Source organism: Cyberlindnera jadinii (genome assembly GCF_001661405.1).
Source record: "Cyberlindnera jadinii NRRL Y-1542 unplaced genomic scaffold CYBJAscaffold_10, whole genome shotgun sequence".
NCBI lineage: Eukaryota > Fungi > Ascomycota > Saccharomycetes > Phaffomycetales > Wickerhamomycetaceae > Williopsis > Williopsis jadinii.
This window is the reverse complement of record NW_017963661.1, coordinates 348482-361068: the sequence shown is the minus strand read 5'-3', so window position 1 is coordinate 361068 and position 12587 is coordinate 348482. Positions and strand designations below refer to the sequence as shown.

The following is a 12587-nucleotide window of genomic DNA, read 5'->3' as shown; positions in this document are numbered from 1 at the left end:
TCAAGAGCTGAAAGAGACACCGCGTACCATTTCGATCAACACTCTGCCCCCTACGAAAAACAATGCTTGCACAAAGACTTAGAGCTGCGTCTGTTAACAGATCCCTTTTCAGAGCTTATTCCTCCCAGGTTGCCAAGTACAACGGTGTGAAGAACGCCAACGGCAAGTACACCGTGTCTTTCATCGAAGGTGACGGTATTGGTATTGAGATCTCCAAGGCGGTCAAGCAGATCTACGCTGCCGCCGACGTTCCTATCGAATGGGAGTCCTGCGATGTGACTCCAATCCTCGTGAACAACCAAACCGCCATTCCTCAGCCAGCGATCGACTCCATCAACAAGAACTTGGTTGCCTTGAAGGGACCATTGGCCACCCCTGTTGGTAAGGGTCACAGATCGTTGAACTTGACGTTGAGAAAGACCTTTGACCTGTTTGCCAACGTGAGACCAGCAAAGTCCATCGATGGCTACCCAACCCCTTACGAGAACGTTGACACCGTGCTGATCAGAGAGAACACCGAGGGTGAGTACTCCGGTATCGAGCACACGGTGGTGCCAGGTGTCGTCCAGTCAATCAAGCTGATCACCAAGGAGGCCTCTGAGAAGGTGATTAGATACGCGTTCCAGTACGCAAAGTCCATCAACAAGCCAAAGGTGCTCGTTGTCCACAAGGCCACCATCATGAAGCTCTCCGATGGTTTGTTTGTTGAGACCGCAAAGGAGGTTGCAAAGGAATTCCCAGACGTTTCCATTGACTTTGAAATCATCGACAACACCTCCTTGAGAGTGGTGTCTGATCCAAAGCAGTACTCTGACGTTGTGATGGTGATGCCAAACTTGTACGGTGATATCATGTCCGACTTGGCCTCTGGTCTGATTGGTGGTTTGGGTTTGACTCCATCAGGTAACATGGGTGACAAGGTGTCTATCTTTGAAGCCGTCCACGGTTCTGCCCCAGATATCGCTGGCCAAAACAAGGCCAACCCAACTGCTTTGCTGTTGAGTTCTTGTATGATGTTGCAGCACATGGGATTGGACTCTTACGCTGAAAAGATCCAGAAGGCTGTCTTGAAGACCATCGCTTCCGGTAAGGAGAACAGAACTGGTGACTTGAAGGGTACTGCTTCTACCTCCCACTTCACCGAGCAAGTCATCAAGAACTTGTAGATTCGCCCCGATTTCGGGAAATGAAATGCCTACACGGTACATCTCCCTACATACACATGTTATATACTACAACTGATGTTGTAGTAACTACACCATTATAACACACTTAAACGAAACGAGAAGAAAAGGGGGATGAAGAGACATGCCGATTATGATGAGGAAAAGAGATGCATGTTTCATTTTATAGATTTTTACTTGAAACCTTGATGATAACCTGTTTTTTTATTGCCTTATACGTAGTTCACTTGTCTTGTTTCTTGCTCTCTCTAATCTCTTCAAGGGCGAGGTTTGTGCCTTCAACAATGGCAATGTGTTCACACTTGTGAACCTTTTCCTCGTACTCTTCCACGGTCTCCCCTTTCACGATGTCAATCTCCTTGACGAGTAAAGGCTCACCGGCATCGACTTGTTGAATCACCTTGTGGATCATTAGCCCTCCCTTGGTGATCTCACCGTCCTGACCAGCCTTCCATGCTCTCTCGATGGCATGCGTGCCGTCAAATGCACCGGGAAGCGCAGGGTGAAGGTTTATGATTTGGACACCAGCGTCCTCGAGTGGTCCTAGGAAGTCAGGAGAGAGAATCAGCATCCACCCAGCACACACTATAAGGTCTGGAACTACGTGCTTCTTCTCCTTGGCCTCATCCTCGTCACCATCTTTTGAGCCATAGAGCACAATGTTGGCCAGGTCCTTGTTGAACTGTTTACGTGCCTTTGGTCTATCGCCCTTTGGAATGTCTGCATAGTACTCTTTCAATCTGTGCACAGTCGTTGGAATGTCAGCCTTCTCTGCTCTTTGCAACCCGTATGCCTCTGCTGAGGATGAGATGACTCTGATAATCTCAGCATCAATGGTCTTACTACCAACTGCATCGATAAGAGCCTGCAGATTGGTACCAGAGCCGGAAATCAGCACAAGGATCTTCAACTTGGAATCGGTCATTGGTATGCTGTAAACGTCTGTGTTGCGCAGTACCGCAGAAATCCCTTATGAGCACAGGTTTCCTGTTCGCAAATTTGTTCCTCATCAGCATTCATCATCATCAAAATTTCGCGAAGCTTTCCAAAACTGGTTTCTTGACTCCGGTCTACATCAACATCATCAGCACACATGTTGATCTTTTTATTCTTAGCCAGTTAGTTATTTCTCTTGAATAAATCACCGAGCGATTCTGCAACTTTCTTGCCATATTTCGATACGAATTCTTGGTCCTGGGGATCAAACCTTTCGAACATGATAGCGGGCGTGGGGAATTGTCTCTGTATGGCGATAGCCTTTTCCAAAGTGATTCCACGGACGGTCATTAGCATCCTGACAAAGAGTTCACGTACCGTGAGCATCGATGATTTGTTTAGTAGCACGTCGAAGGTGTTGTAAAGATGTACGCATGTGTCTGTTGGGAATCGAGCTTTGAAGGATTCTAGGATCTCAGAATACTTCAATTGGCTTTCAACGGTATGGGGATTCAAGATCAAAAGTCTCTTGGTGGTGTAGAACTTGACAATCTCCTCCGTCATTAGTTTGATGAACCGTAGCGTTGAGTGTGCATCTTTGGTTCTTTGAACGTGGAACCCATTGACGGTGGTTGCCGATGAGATAGCAGTTTCTATGGCTTGTGACATCTGCTGGATATCAGATCCTGTGACCTCTTCAATAAGATAGAAGATGTTTTCAATCCCGGTTCTTTTCAATCGACTCTTTTGTTCGGTATACCTACCATCCTTGATACTCATAGCGAGATCGTCCAACCTTTTCCTCTCCATGATATAGTCCAACACTACTTCCTCGTTCGTCGTTCTATGACGTGCTATCCATAATCCATCTCCAACAGGTAATGGTCGCTTTAAACACTCCACACCTAGTTGTGTTAGCTTTTCATCAAAGAAATCACGGTCGTCTTTGGATTTAACTTCTCGGTTATCAATGATAAACTTCACTTCGTATTCTTTAGGCTCCCAAAAGAAGTAGTTTATTCCTCTATAGACGTGTTCAATACGATCTCTTGGAATGAAAACCGGAACAGTGGGCGAAATTTCAGGAAGTCTGGCCACTCTTGATGCTCGTTGCGGTGTATGAACTCTTGGTGTCGTGGGAGAACGCCGTACTGGGTCATTCGTAGCGCGTGGCACGGCCTGTGGTTGTGTTCTTGTCTCGTTTCTGAACACTACACCATCATTTGCCTTGATACTCTGCGCCAGCTCAAGTCCCTCATCGGTGAGAAAGAATCTCTGAGGCCTCCCAGAGCTCTTTATTAAACCCTCTTGCAGCAACTTCTTTGATGAGTTCCAGGCGCTATAGAACTGGGAGGTTCCAGGGTTTGATTCAAGACTTCCATCACAGTACGGCGCGCCATATTGGATAATGAGGTTCTTTGTCAACCCCATCATGTCTGGGTCGTACTCCAATAGCACAAGGAGAATAGCATACCCCCCAGACCTCTTCCTAGGGACGTACTTCTGCTGTTTCCTCTTGGTAGTTCCATCGGCACCGCCGTCACCTTTTCTCCTCTTCTGACCAGCTGTTTTCACGGGCTCCACAACCACAGCAGGAACCACATACCCATTCTCCTTGCAGTACGATTCAAGCCTCCTCCTCATCTTACCAACAACCCAGTCACCAATCCCCTTCAACTTCTTCAGCTCTTCAGGAGCGTAAACAGGCTCCAGATGGTTCCTGAGAGTGCGTGCAGCGTTGCTTAGAAGCATCGCGCTCTTCTGCTGCCGCTTCTGGCACTGAGCAGCATCCTCATCAATCCAACCAAGGTACAAGTGCTTCAAATCCGATGGTAGAGCGGCCATGGTCCTTTGCCGCTTCGTCTACCTTCCAATGTTTTGATGTTTTGAGCCCATCATCCAGCGAAAGGTAAACAAAAGTGAAAAGTCGGATTTAGCGGGCCAATTAGTAAGCTCGGAGTTAACATGCTTATATGCCCATCGCAATATAAAAAGATGAAGGAGGTTACGGCCTCATCGCCTCCCTCCTCTGACTTAGAGCGCTAACAGCATTAAAACCATCAAGATCAATCAAAAGTGATGGTGTCTTATAAGCAATTGGGCTATCACCCACGTGACTCTGCTCTAGCGATCTACGAACAAGAGGTGGACCCGGCAAAGCTGGGCGCTACTGAGGTGTTGGTGAAAGTGAGCGCTGCTGCTCTGAACCCGGTGGATGTTGTTCTATTCAATTCACGCTTGGTACACTTCTTCCGTTCTTCTCTGATGGGCTTTGGACGTGACTTCTCGGGTGTTGTTGAGTCTGTGGGTTCAGAGGTGTCGAAATTCAGCAAGGGTGATAAGATCTCTGGTATTTATGAGCCAATCTATGGTGCGCATGGAACGTTCAGTGAATACTTGGTGATCGACACCAAGAGAGACGTCAATGTGGGTAAGATTCCTCAAAATTTGAGTCTGGTGGAATCCGCTGCTTTCCCACTGGTTGCAGGTACCGCTTACACGTCTTTGACCCACTTTAAGAAGCCTCAGGATTGTGAGCGTGTGCTTGTCATTGGAGGTGCCACTTCAGTGGGAGGGTTTGTAATACAATTGCTGAAGAAAGTTCATGATGTCCAAACCGTGGTTAGTGTCTGCTCAAATAGATCCAGTGATTCTGTTAAGGCTCTGGGAACCGATATAGTTATCGATTACACTAGAGGGGACGTTACGAAGGAGGTTTCAGCTTTGGTGAAAGATATCGGGAAATTTGACCTCATAATTGACTGTGTTGGATCTAGTGACATATTCCCAGTCATCAGTGACGTCTTGAAACCAAAGGCTGAGAACTCTGGTTATGTCACAATCGCAGGTGACAAGGTTGCAGACTACTCCCGTTCTGCCCTGACATTCTTCTCATGGGCATTGATTAAGAGATTGATCTTTGGAACACCTTATAACTACAAGTTCAGTTCAATTGCACATGGAGGATGGTACGAAGGTATTGTTGGGCTCTTTGAGGCTGGGACGTTGACGTTGGGATTGGATTCTGTCTTTGAAGGACTTGAGAATTACCAAAAGGCCATTGACAAGATTATCGATCACAAGGCTCACGGTAAGATTGTTTTGAAGATCTCAGATGAGGAGTGACTAATTACATGTACCTGATTACTACGATTTTCTTTATTAAAGTCTGTTAGCAAGTAGATGACAGTGTTGAGTTCCGGCGTATATGAGGACGTGATCTCCCAGACACTGCATCGTAATTGTAGAAGAACTCCTCAATAAGTTCCTCTCTTGTTAAGGGTCTTTCCTTTTCAATCAAGCCAGATCTCATCTTCATGGAATCTTCAAATGTTGAACCTCCAAACTTAACCTCCTGTGTAAATCTAACGCTAGATGATCGAGGAGGCGATCTGTTCAGCGTCAACAAATTTCTTGTACCGGGGGTTAAGGGACAGAATTTGGATGTGCTTGCACGAGCTCTTGAAGATGAGTGTGATGACCTTGGCTGATGCTCCTCTATTGCATATACAGGACTGGTAGTTGAGTGCTCTGTGTATACCTCTTGCTCAGATGCCGTTGAAACTTCAATTTCAACTTCATCAGATATTGAATCTTCCAAAAACAGTTTCACTTTTAAGAATATCGTATACGGTAGTGCCTTAGTCTTGTAAAATATCAACTCGGTATCATCCCATAACCCGTATAACTTCTTTATTAAATGCTTGAATTTCAACTTGACATCAGCTTTGGCCCACCATAACTTTGTAAAGATGAACTTTAGCGTGAACAGCACCTTTTTAAACACGTACAACACCTTGGAGATAAACCCTTTGATCAAACTCTTCTTTGCTGGCTTAGTCTTCTTCTGTTCCGATACTTTCCTCTCAACATGTGTACCCTCCTTCAATGTATTGGCCTTGATGTACGCTTTTTCAGACACTTCAAGCTCTTGTTTTAGTTTACTCTTAACCAACGAGATATATTCCCATGGCTTCTTAATCGTCAGCCATTCAAGAAACACAAAAGACACATAGAATGGGAAGATATACAACCGGAACAAAGTTTTGATGATGCTGTTCACCTTTGTCTTTGTATCATTCTTCTTGGTATGTTGACGTTTCCGCTTGTGCTTGGACCTCTCAGCAAGCACAAGTTGCCGTTGTTGGAACGCTCCCGTATTCGGCATATCAGTCACCTCTAACGTGTCTTAGCGTATGGCATTGTCATCTGTTAGTGTTAACGTTGTGTTGCTTAACTTCAACATTACTGTTGCTTCCTCCCCTTCACGACTTTTGTGGCAGAGGCATTGGACTTGTTTGTGGTGATCATGTTCCCTGAGATTAACATCTGTTTTGCAATTGCAGAAACACCAATCGATATCTGAGACGGCTTGATACCAAAGGAGCAGATCAAGACGTCTGATAAAACCTCTTGCACTCTGTCCATGTCCTCTAATGAGATGTCGCTTTTGTACTCTTCGACCCCTATCAACTGCTGATACGAGTGTGTTGTTGTGTCAATATTGGTGTTCGTTCCACGATCTGTAGCATCTATAGGCAGAATATCGAAGAGTCTTCTTGATGCTATCGGTAGTTCGTCCTCAGGAGGCAGTTGTGGCTCAACAATCGCCGTGGTAAACCAGTCCAGATAGCTGTCACACTTTGCATCATCCCAGCCAATGAGCTCGACATCCATGTCCTTTGATGTATGGAACGTCATGATCGTATTGTGGAAGTCGAGCCGTCTGCTTGGAGAGAACTTTCTGGATTGTAGTAGGCTGATCCACTTTTCCCAGTTGAAATTCGTACCTGCTTCCATGGTGTACAGGTAGAAGAGTCTTGTGACAAGGCAGATCAGAGAGATCAGCTTAACTTCGGGGAAGTTAGTACGAGCACAAACCTCCTTAGCTGCTGTAGAGAAATCAAACGTCGTATTGGTACTTTCAATGTATCTCTTTGCAGCTGTGTAGATCTGAGGAGGCAATAGTACGTCGTACACAACTCTGAACAGTAATGGCTCATAGTTGAACGGCACAGTGTCCTCCAGATTCAGAATCGAATACATCTCCATTATGGGAGGATAGAGGTTGCCGTTTATTGGAGGAGAAGGTTCAAACGCAAGTGCTTGAGGTAACACTTTCCTCATCTCCGTGGGTAATAGATGGTACGTTTTCAAGTAGGGGAAGCTGTTGGCCATGATCCACATGATAAAGTCGTTGGTATACACCGGCAGTCTGTGATATCGACATGCGAGATAGCATATTCCCACCAAATGATGAGCCATGGGCATCTTATCCAGCACTTTGTCTAGAATGCTGGATTCCGAATTAGTCTCCGCGCCGTCAGTATCGGTATCCCCATCACCATCGGCATTACGTCTTGCTTTAGATAACTTGGAGAGCCCACCAGCTTGTAAGAACAGCATCCAAAACCTCTTCACCGTTGTCTCCAAAGCCCTCGGTGCACCGTGGTGTTCGATGAGGTTCTTAGCCTGTGTCTTCAGCACAATCTGGAATGCCCTAAGCACAACCCTTTTACCACGTTTTCCAAACAGCCTGATGCTCTCAGAGCCACCCTGCACCTGTGACGATTGATACTGTGAAGACTTGGGAAGTTTGATCCTCTTCGTAACGACGTACGACCCAGCATCGTCTTCCTCGTCGTTGATCTCAATGTGGCTCTCATTCACATGACCAAACTGACATATCCTCAAACCGTCCGACGTCCGGTAGTACCTCGAGCGACAGTTATCGACGCCACAGCGGCCACCACGAACCCACTGACTCGACATCCGTTAGCTTACAAGTGAATCAGTACCAGTGTCTCTGTATAAGCAGCACTGGTGTTACCGCTTGCTTTGAGCGAAGCGGCGTAAACACACAACGGGTTCGCGGAACAAATTTTAGAGCGCCAGCGCTCGCAATTTTCCGGCGGCATCGGAATAACCCTCGTCTTTCCTTTTCGTCTCGCGCCCGTCTGATTGTCCGAAAAGGGAAGCATTACGCGCGGCACAATGGACGGTTAAACACAGTTTGTCACGGTTTGTCCGCCTTTGGCGGTGCTTCAACAGCACTGGCACTGTCCTACGAATGCCATCTGGGAGCGGAGCACATACTCTGGGAAACTACGCTTGTCCAAGCAGATGCCAAATTGATAACCGGCCATTGCTGTGGAGACGGGAAGCCTGCCAACAGCGGAGAGTTCGCTGCCCACCTGTGGTGACCTGAGATCGACGGTGGAGCATGGGACAGTGAGGAGACACATCCACAGCCAGCAACCTGCCCGTTAGCTCCTCCATATTCCGTAGTCCGGTCTTACTCATCTCCCATTCCAAAAGGGTGTGCACCCTTTGAATGACCGACCCTCGAGGCATCCAGAGACCAACCACCATACCGATACCTCGTCCCCCCACGAAATCATGGTCCAGTTAGCAGAGGGTCTGAGCTCCACACCATGGCGCGCCTGTTGCGTACAGTGCAAACTGGGTCGGAAACATCCAGACACCCTCCGCCCCCACGCACCCGGTCGCCCACAGCGACCATGCCGTGGGGGTCCGTTCTGTCTTCCCCAGATTTGGCGCTGGATTTTTCCGCGCACCGCGTTTTCTTTGCTCTCCAGCGCTTGTTTCCACGCCTTCGAGGCTAAACAGACCTGACGCTCGATACGGCTGGGGTAATTCTGTATTGCGAGCCTGTGGTTGGCCGGTAAATTCCCACTGGAGGTGGAGACATATATAAAGGACGATGGATAACCCGCGGTGATCACTGTGCTGAGTCTCGTGGTCTCTGGAGGCTAATCCACACACCAATGTTCAGATCCGCAGCGCAGAGACTCAGAAGCGTGGGCAAGAATGGCCGTCTTACGAGGCTGGTGCACACCACAAGAGCACAGGCCAAGATGAGCATTAGAAACGCTACCATCATTGGCTTTGGTGCCGGTGCGATCACGTCTGCGTACTACTTGTCCCAATTACAACAGCAGTCGCCAATTCTGCTGGAGTCGCCCTCCGTGATTGGCGAACTGACGCCAGAGGTTGTGTCCAAGCATAACAAGCGTGATGACCTATGGATCGTCTTGAACGGCAAGGTGTACGATCTGACGGACTTTCTGCCTAACCATCCGGGTGGTCAGAAGGTGCTGCTGAAGTTTGCCGGCAAAGATGCCAGTAAGATCTTCAACCCAATCCACCCGCCAGATGCTATTGAGAAGTTCCTTCCGCCAGAGAAGTACCTCGGCCCACTGGTTGGCGAGTTCCCGCAGGAGGAAGAGATCTTGACAGACGAGGAGGAGCTGAGAAGAGAGCTCATCGAGAGAAAGCCGCCACTCTCCCAGATCATCAACCTTCACGACTTCGAGACCGTTGCTCGTCAGATTCTACCTCCTGCTGCGTTGGCTTACTACTCCTCTGCTGCGGACGACGAGGTCTCTCTCAGAGAGAACCACAACGCATACCATAGAATCTTCTTTAATCCAAAGATCCTCGTTGACGTTAAGGAAGTTGACATCACAACCGAGTTCTTCGGCAACAAGACATCAGCTCCTTTCTACGCAAGTGCCACTGCCTTGGCCAAATTGGGTCACCCAGATGGTGAACTGTCAATCGCACGTGGCTGTGGTAAAGAAGACATTGTCCAGATGATCTCCACTTTGGCGTCGTGTTCATTCGATGAGATTGCCGATGCGAGGGTGAAAGATGATCAGCAGCAATGGTTCCAATTGTACGTGAACTCTGACAGAAAATTGATGGAGAAGCAGGTTAAACACGCGGAGGAGCGTGGTATGAAAGGTTTGTTCATCACTGTCGATGCCCCATCACTTGGTCGTCGTGAAAAGGATATGAAAATGAAATTCGATGACGATGCTGATGTCCTGGAGGATGCTGACGACAACATCGACAGATCACAAGGTGCCTCGCGTGCTTTGTCCTCATTTATCGACCCATCTCTTTCATGGAAGGACATTGGACACATCCGTTCACTTACAAAAATGCCAATCGTTATCAAAGGTGTCCAGCGTAAGGAGGACGTGTTGTTAGCTGTGGACCATGGGTGTCAAGGTGTGGTCTTGTCCAATCACGGTGGTAGACAATTGGACTTCTCAAGGGCTCCAGTAGAGGTCTTAGCAGAGGTTATGCCAGAGTTGAGAGCAAAGGGCCTTGACAAGAACTTTGAAGTCTACGTCGATGGTGGTATTAGAAGAGGAACTGATGTCTTGAAGGCTCTATGTCTAGGTGCCAAGGGTGTTGGTTTGGGTAGAGTGTTCTTGTATGCCAACAGTGCCTACGGTGAAAATGGTGTTCGTAAAGCTTGTCAATTGTTAAAGGATGAATTGGAGATGAATATGAGATTGCTCGGAGTGACCAAGATCGAAGATTTGAAGCCAGAGTTACTCGATTTGAGATCTCTTCCAAATAGAACCGTTGCAGTTGCTCAAGATAACTTATACTCGAACAACTACCAACCAATGACAAGCGTTGAATTCAAGCCAGAACAGGACTGATGTATGTATATGTTTATTTATAAACGAGGGAAAATGAAGAGCATGTTTTGAATCACTATGAATTCGACTTTGGCTTTCATCTAACGTAAGTAGCATCAATCTTGTTAACTTGTGGTAGGAACATGATGAGCTTTCTTCTATAACTCGTTGGGTTTTCCGTTTGGATAGGATTAGATTCCAGATACACAGTATCCAAGTTCTTCAAATCTTTGAGCTCGTCCTCAACATTGGCAAAGGAGGCAATCTTGTTATATGATGCCCATAGATCCGTAAGTTCTTTCAAATGGGACAAGTTTTCCAATTTGGACACCCTATTACCAGTGATATCCAAGGTTGTCAGCTTCAAGTTCTTATCCAAGCCTTCAATCTTCTCAATGCCGTTATGGGAGATGTAAAGCTCTTCCAAGTTCTCTAAACCTTCCAATCCTTCAATCTTGGTGATTCTGTTGGATTGTATGGAGAGGATCTTCAAGTTCTTAAGAGTCGACAGGTTCTCCAGCTTGGAGATCCTGTTCTTCGCCAGCCACAGCTCTGTCAGGTTGACAAGAGGATCGAGGTTCTTGATCTGTGTAATTCTGTTGCCTCCTAGCTCCAAGTTCTTCAAAGAGGTAAATGTTTCCAAGTTGACGATGTCTGTGATCTTATTCTGAACAAAGTACAAGTTTTCCAGCTTGGTCAGTTTCTCAATGTTCTTGATGTTCCTAATCTTATTAAAAGACAAGTCCAAGTTCCTCAACTGTACCTTATCGTTAACATGCGACGAGATGTGCTTGATTCTGTTGTCATACAGGTCCAACTCTTCAAGCTCATCGGACGCGTACTTAATGGCACCAAACGAATCCAGTAAGTTCTGTCTGAGGATTAAACCTTTCAAGTGCTTGAACCTTGCCAAGTTCAAGTCATCCATGGATCTTATTTTGAGATGAACGAGCTCAAGATATTCAGTATCATCAGGGAACTCAGCAGCAAGGTCCTCATCGGCATCGATCAAGTCAGGGTTCTCATCTGGAATCACTTGTCCTTGGACCGTTGGTGGAGGAACGGACCCAGTGAAGCCAGTTTCCTCTTCTGCTTCTGTCTCCTCGTGCTCACTGTTTGTGAAGATCTCCTCTGGTTTGGTCATTGCTGTAGTTTGGTTATGTCTGGTGTGGTTGTTGTGGTTAACGTGATGTTTTGCTTTGTAATTTTCGAGACAGAATGTCCCCCAAATGTCCCCCAATGTCCCAATGTCCCAATGTCCCAATGTCTCAAATGTCCAGGGACGCCCAACTACAAAATGGACAACGGTTGGAAACATATCATGCTCTTTATACCTGTACATTCCTCAATTAGACATTGTTGATATATTGGTGTTTTATTATATACAGACATAGAGACGTATGTGTATCTGGTTGAATCACTTGTCAGTAGTGGAGTGCAGAGCTGAAGGGAAGCACACAAGGACACACATACACAGGCAAGTCCAGACAGATGGACCGACAAGTAAGCGATACAAAACATTTATCCCAAGGAAACCAATAACACCAAGAGCTTCTGGTATTTAACTGCGCTTTACAAATAGACTCTCCCTCCCCCTCGCGGGTCAATTCCAATCTGTTTAGTTGGCGTGTGGGTTCTTTGAGATCAACTCAACAACTTCCGCAATGGTCTTGACCTTCTCAGACTCCTCATCAGTGAGTTCGATATCAAACTCGTTCTCAACGTTCACCAGGAACTCGGTGGCGTCGAGAGAGTCCAGCCCCAAATCGGCCTGGATGGTGGTCTCTGGTGTGATGTTGACCTCCTTGTTGATCAAATGAGCGTTGGACTCTGCGATTCTTCTAATGATCTCATCAGAGGACAACGCATTGGCAGAGTAGAAACGGGTCATGAAAGCAGGTCTCATAACCACTGGGGCTGAAACTCTAGAGACAAGAGAAGCACGGACAACAGAGCGAGAAGCCAATCTGAACATTGTTTAATCTATGGGGATTTGTCGATAATTCGT

At 46.8% G+C, this 12587-nt stretch overlaps 8 protein-coding genes across 8 annotated transcripts; 3 read left to right on the top strand and 5 right to left on the bottom strand.

Annotated features, from left to right (window-relative positions):
* Positions 1-62: 62 nt before the first annotated feature.
* On the top strand, positions 63-1166 carry IDH2 (isocitrate dehydrogenase (NAD(+)) IDH2; the record flags this gene model as incomplete). The annotated part of the gene is made up of 2 exons (XM_020216904.1): positions 63-92; positions 129-1166. 2 exons carry the CDS (start codon positions 63-65, stop codon positions 1164-1166), a joined length of 1068 nt encoding a protein of 355 aa, XP_020069672.1.
* An 83-nt stretch (positions 1167-1249) lies between these two features.
* ADE8 (phosphoribosylglycinamide formyltransferase) lies at positions 1250-2109 on the bottom strand (the record flags this gene model as incomplete). The annotated part of the gene is made up of 2 exons (XM_020216975.1): positions 1250-1784; positions 1821-2109. The coding sequence occupies 2 exons, from the start codon at positions 2107-2109 to the stop codon at positions 1408-1410; spliced, it is 666 nt and encodes a 221-aa protein (XP_020069671.1). The 3' UTR covers positions 1250-1407.
* Positions 2110-2303: 194 nt separating this feature from the next.
* On the bottom strand, positions 2304-3965 carry MUS81 (Mus81p; the record flags this gene model as incomplete). Its single annotated transcript, XM_020212820.1, has 1 exon — positions 2304-3965. The coding sequence occupies one exon, from the start codon at positions 3963-3965 to the stop codon at positions 2304-2306; it is 1662 nt and encodes a 553-aa protein (XP_020069670.1).
* Positions 3966-4199: 234 nt separating this feature from the next.
* On the top strand, positions 4200-5246 carry YIM1 (Yim1p; the record flags this gene model as incomplete). Its single annotated transcript, XM_020212852.1, has 1 exon — positions 4200-5246. One exon carries the CDS (start codon positions 4200-4202, stop codon positions 5244-5246), a length of 1047 nt encoding a protein of 348 aa, XP_020069669.1.
* A 46-nt stretch (positions 5247-5292) lies between these two features.
* Positions 5293-6288, bottom strand: CYBJADRAFT_174070 (uncharacterized protein; the record flags this gene model as incomplete). Its single annotated transcript, XM_020216533.1, has 1 exon — positions 5293-6288. The coding sequence occupies one exon, from the start codon at positions 6286-6288 to the stop codon at positions 5293-5295; it is 996 nt and encodes a 331-aa protein (XP_020069668.1).
* A 521-nt stretch (positions 6289-6809) lies between these two features.
* On the top strand, positions 6810-10600 carry CYB2 (L-lactate dehydrogenase (cytochrome); the record flags this gene model as incomplete). Its single annotated transcript, XM_020216903.1, has 2 exons — positions 6810-6836; positions 9134-10600. The coding sequence occupies 2 exons, from the start codon at positions 6810-6812 to the stop codon at positions 10598-10600; spliced, it is 1494 nt and encodes a 497-aa protein (XP_020069667.1).
* Positions 10601-10676: 76 nt separating this feature from the next.
* Positions 10677-11723, bottom strand: SDS22 (type 1 protein phosphatase-activating protein SDS22; the record flags this gene model as incomplete). Its single annotated transcript, XM_020213764.1, has 1 exon — positions 10677-11723. The coding sequence occupies one exon, from the start codon at positions 11721-11723 to the stop codon at positions 10677-10679; it is 1047 nt and encodes a 348-aa protein (XP_020069666.1).
* Positions 11724-12197: 474 nt separating this feature from the next.
* Positions 12198-12470, bottom strand: ACP1 (acyl carrier protein; the record flags this gene model as incomplete). The annotated part of the gene is made up of 1 exon (XM_020212834.1): positions 12198-12470. The coding sequence occupies one exon, from the start codon at positions 12468-12470 to the stop codon at positions 12198-12200; it is 273 nt and encodes a 90-aa protein (XP_020069665.1).
* Positions 12471-12587: the final 117 nt, after the last annotated feature.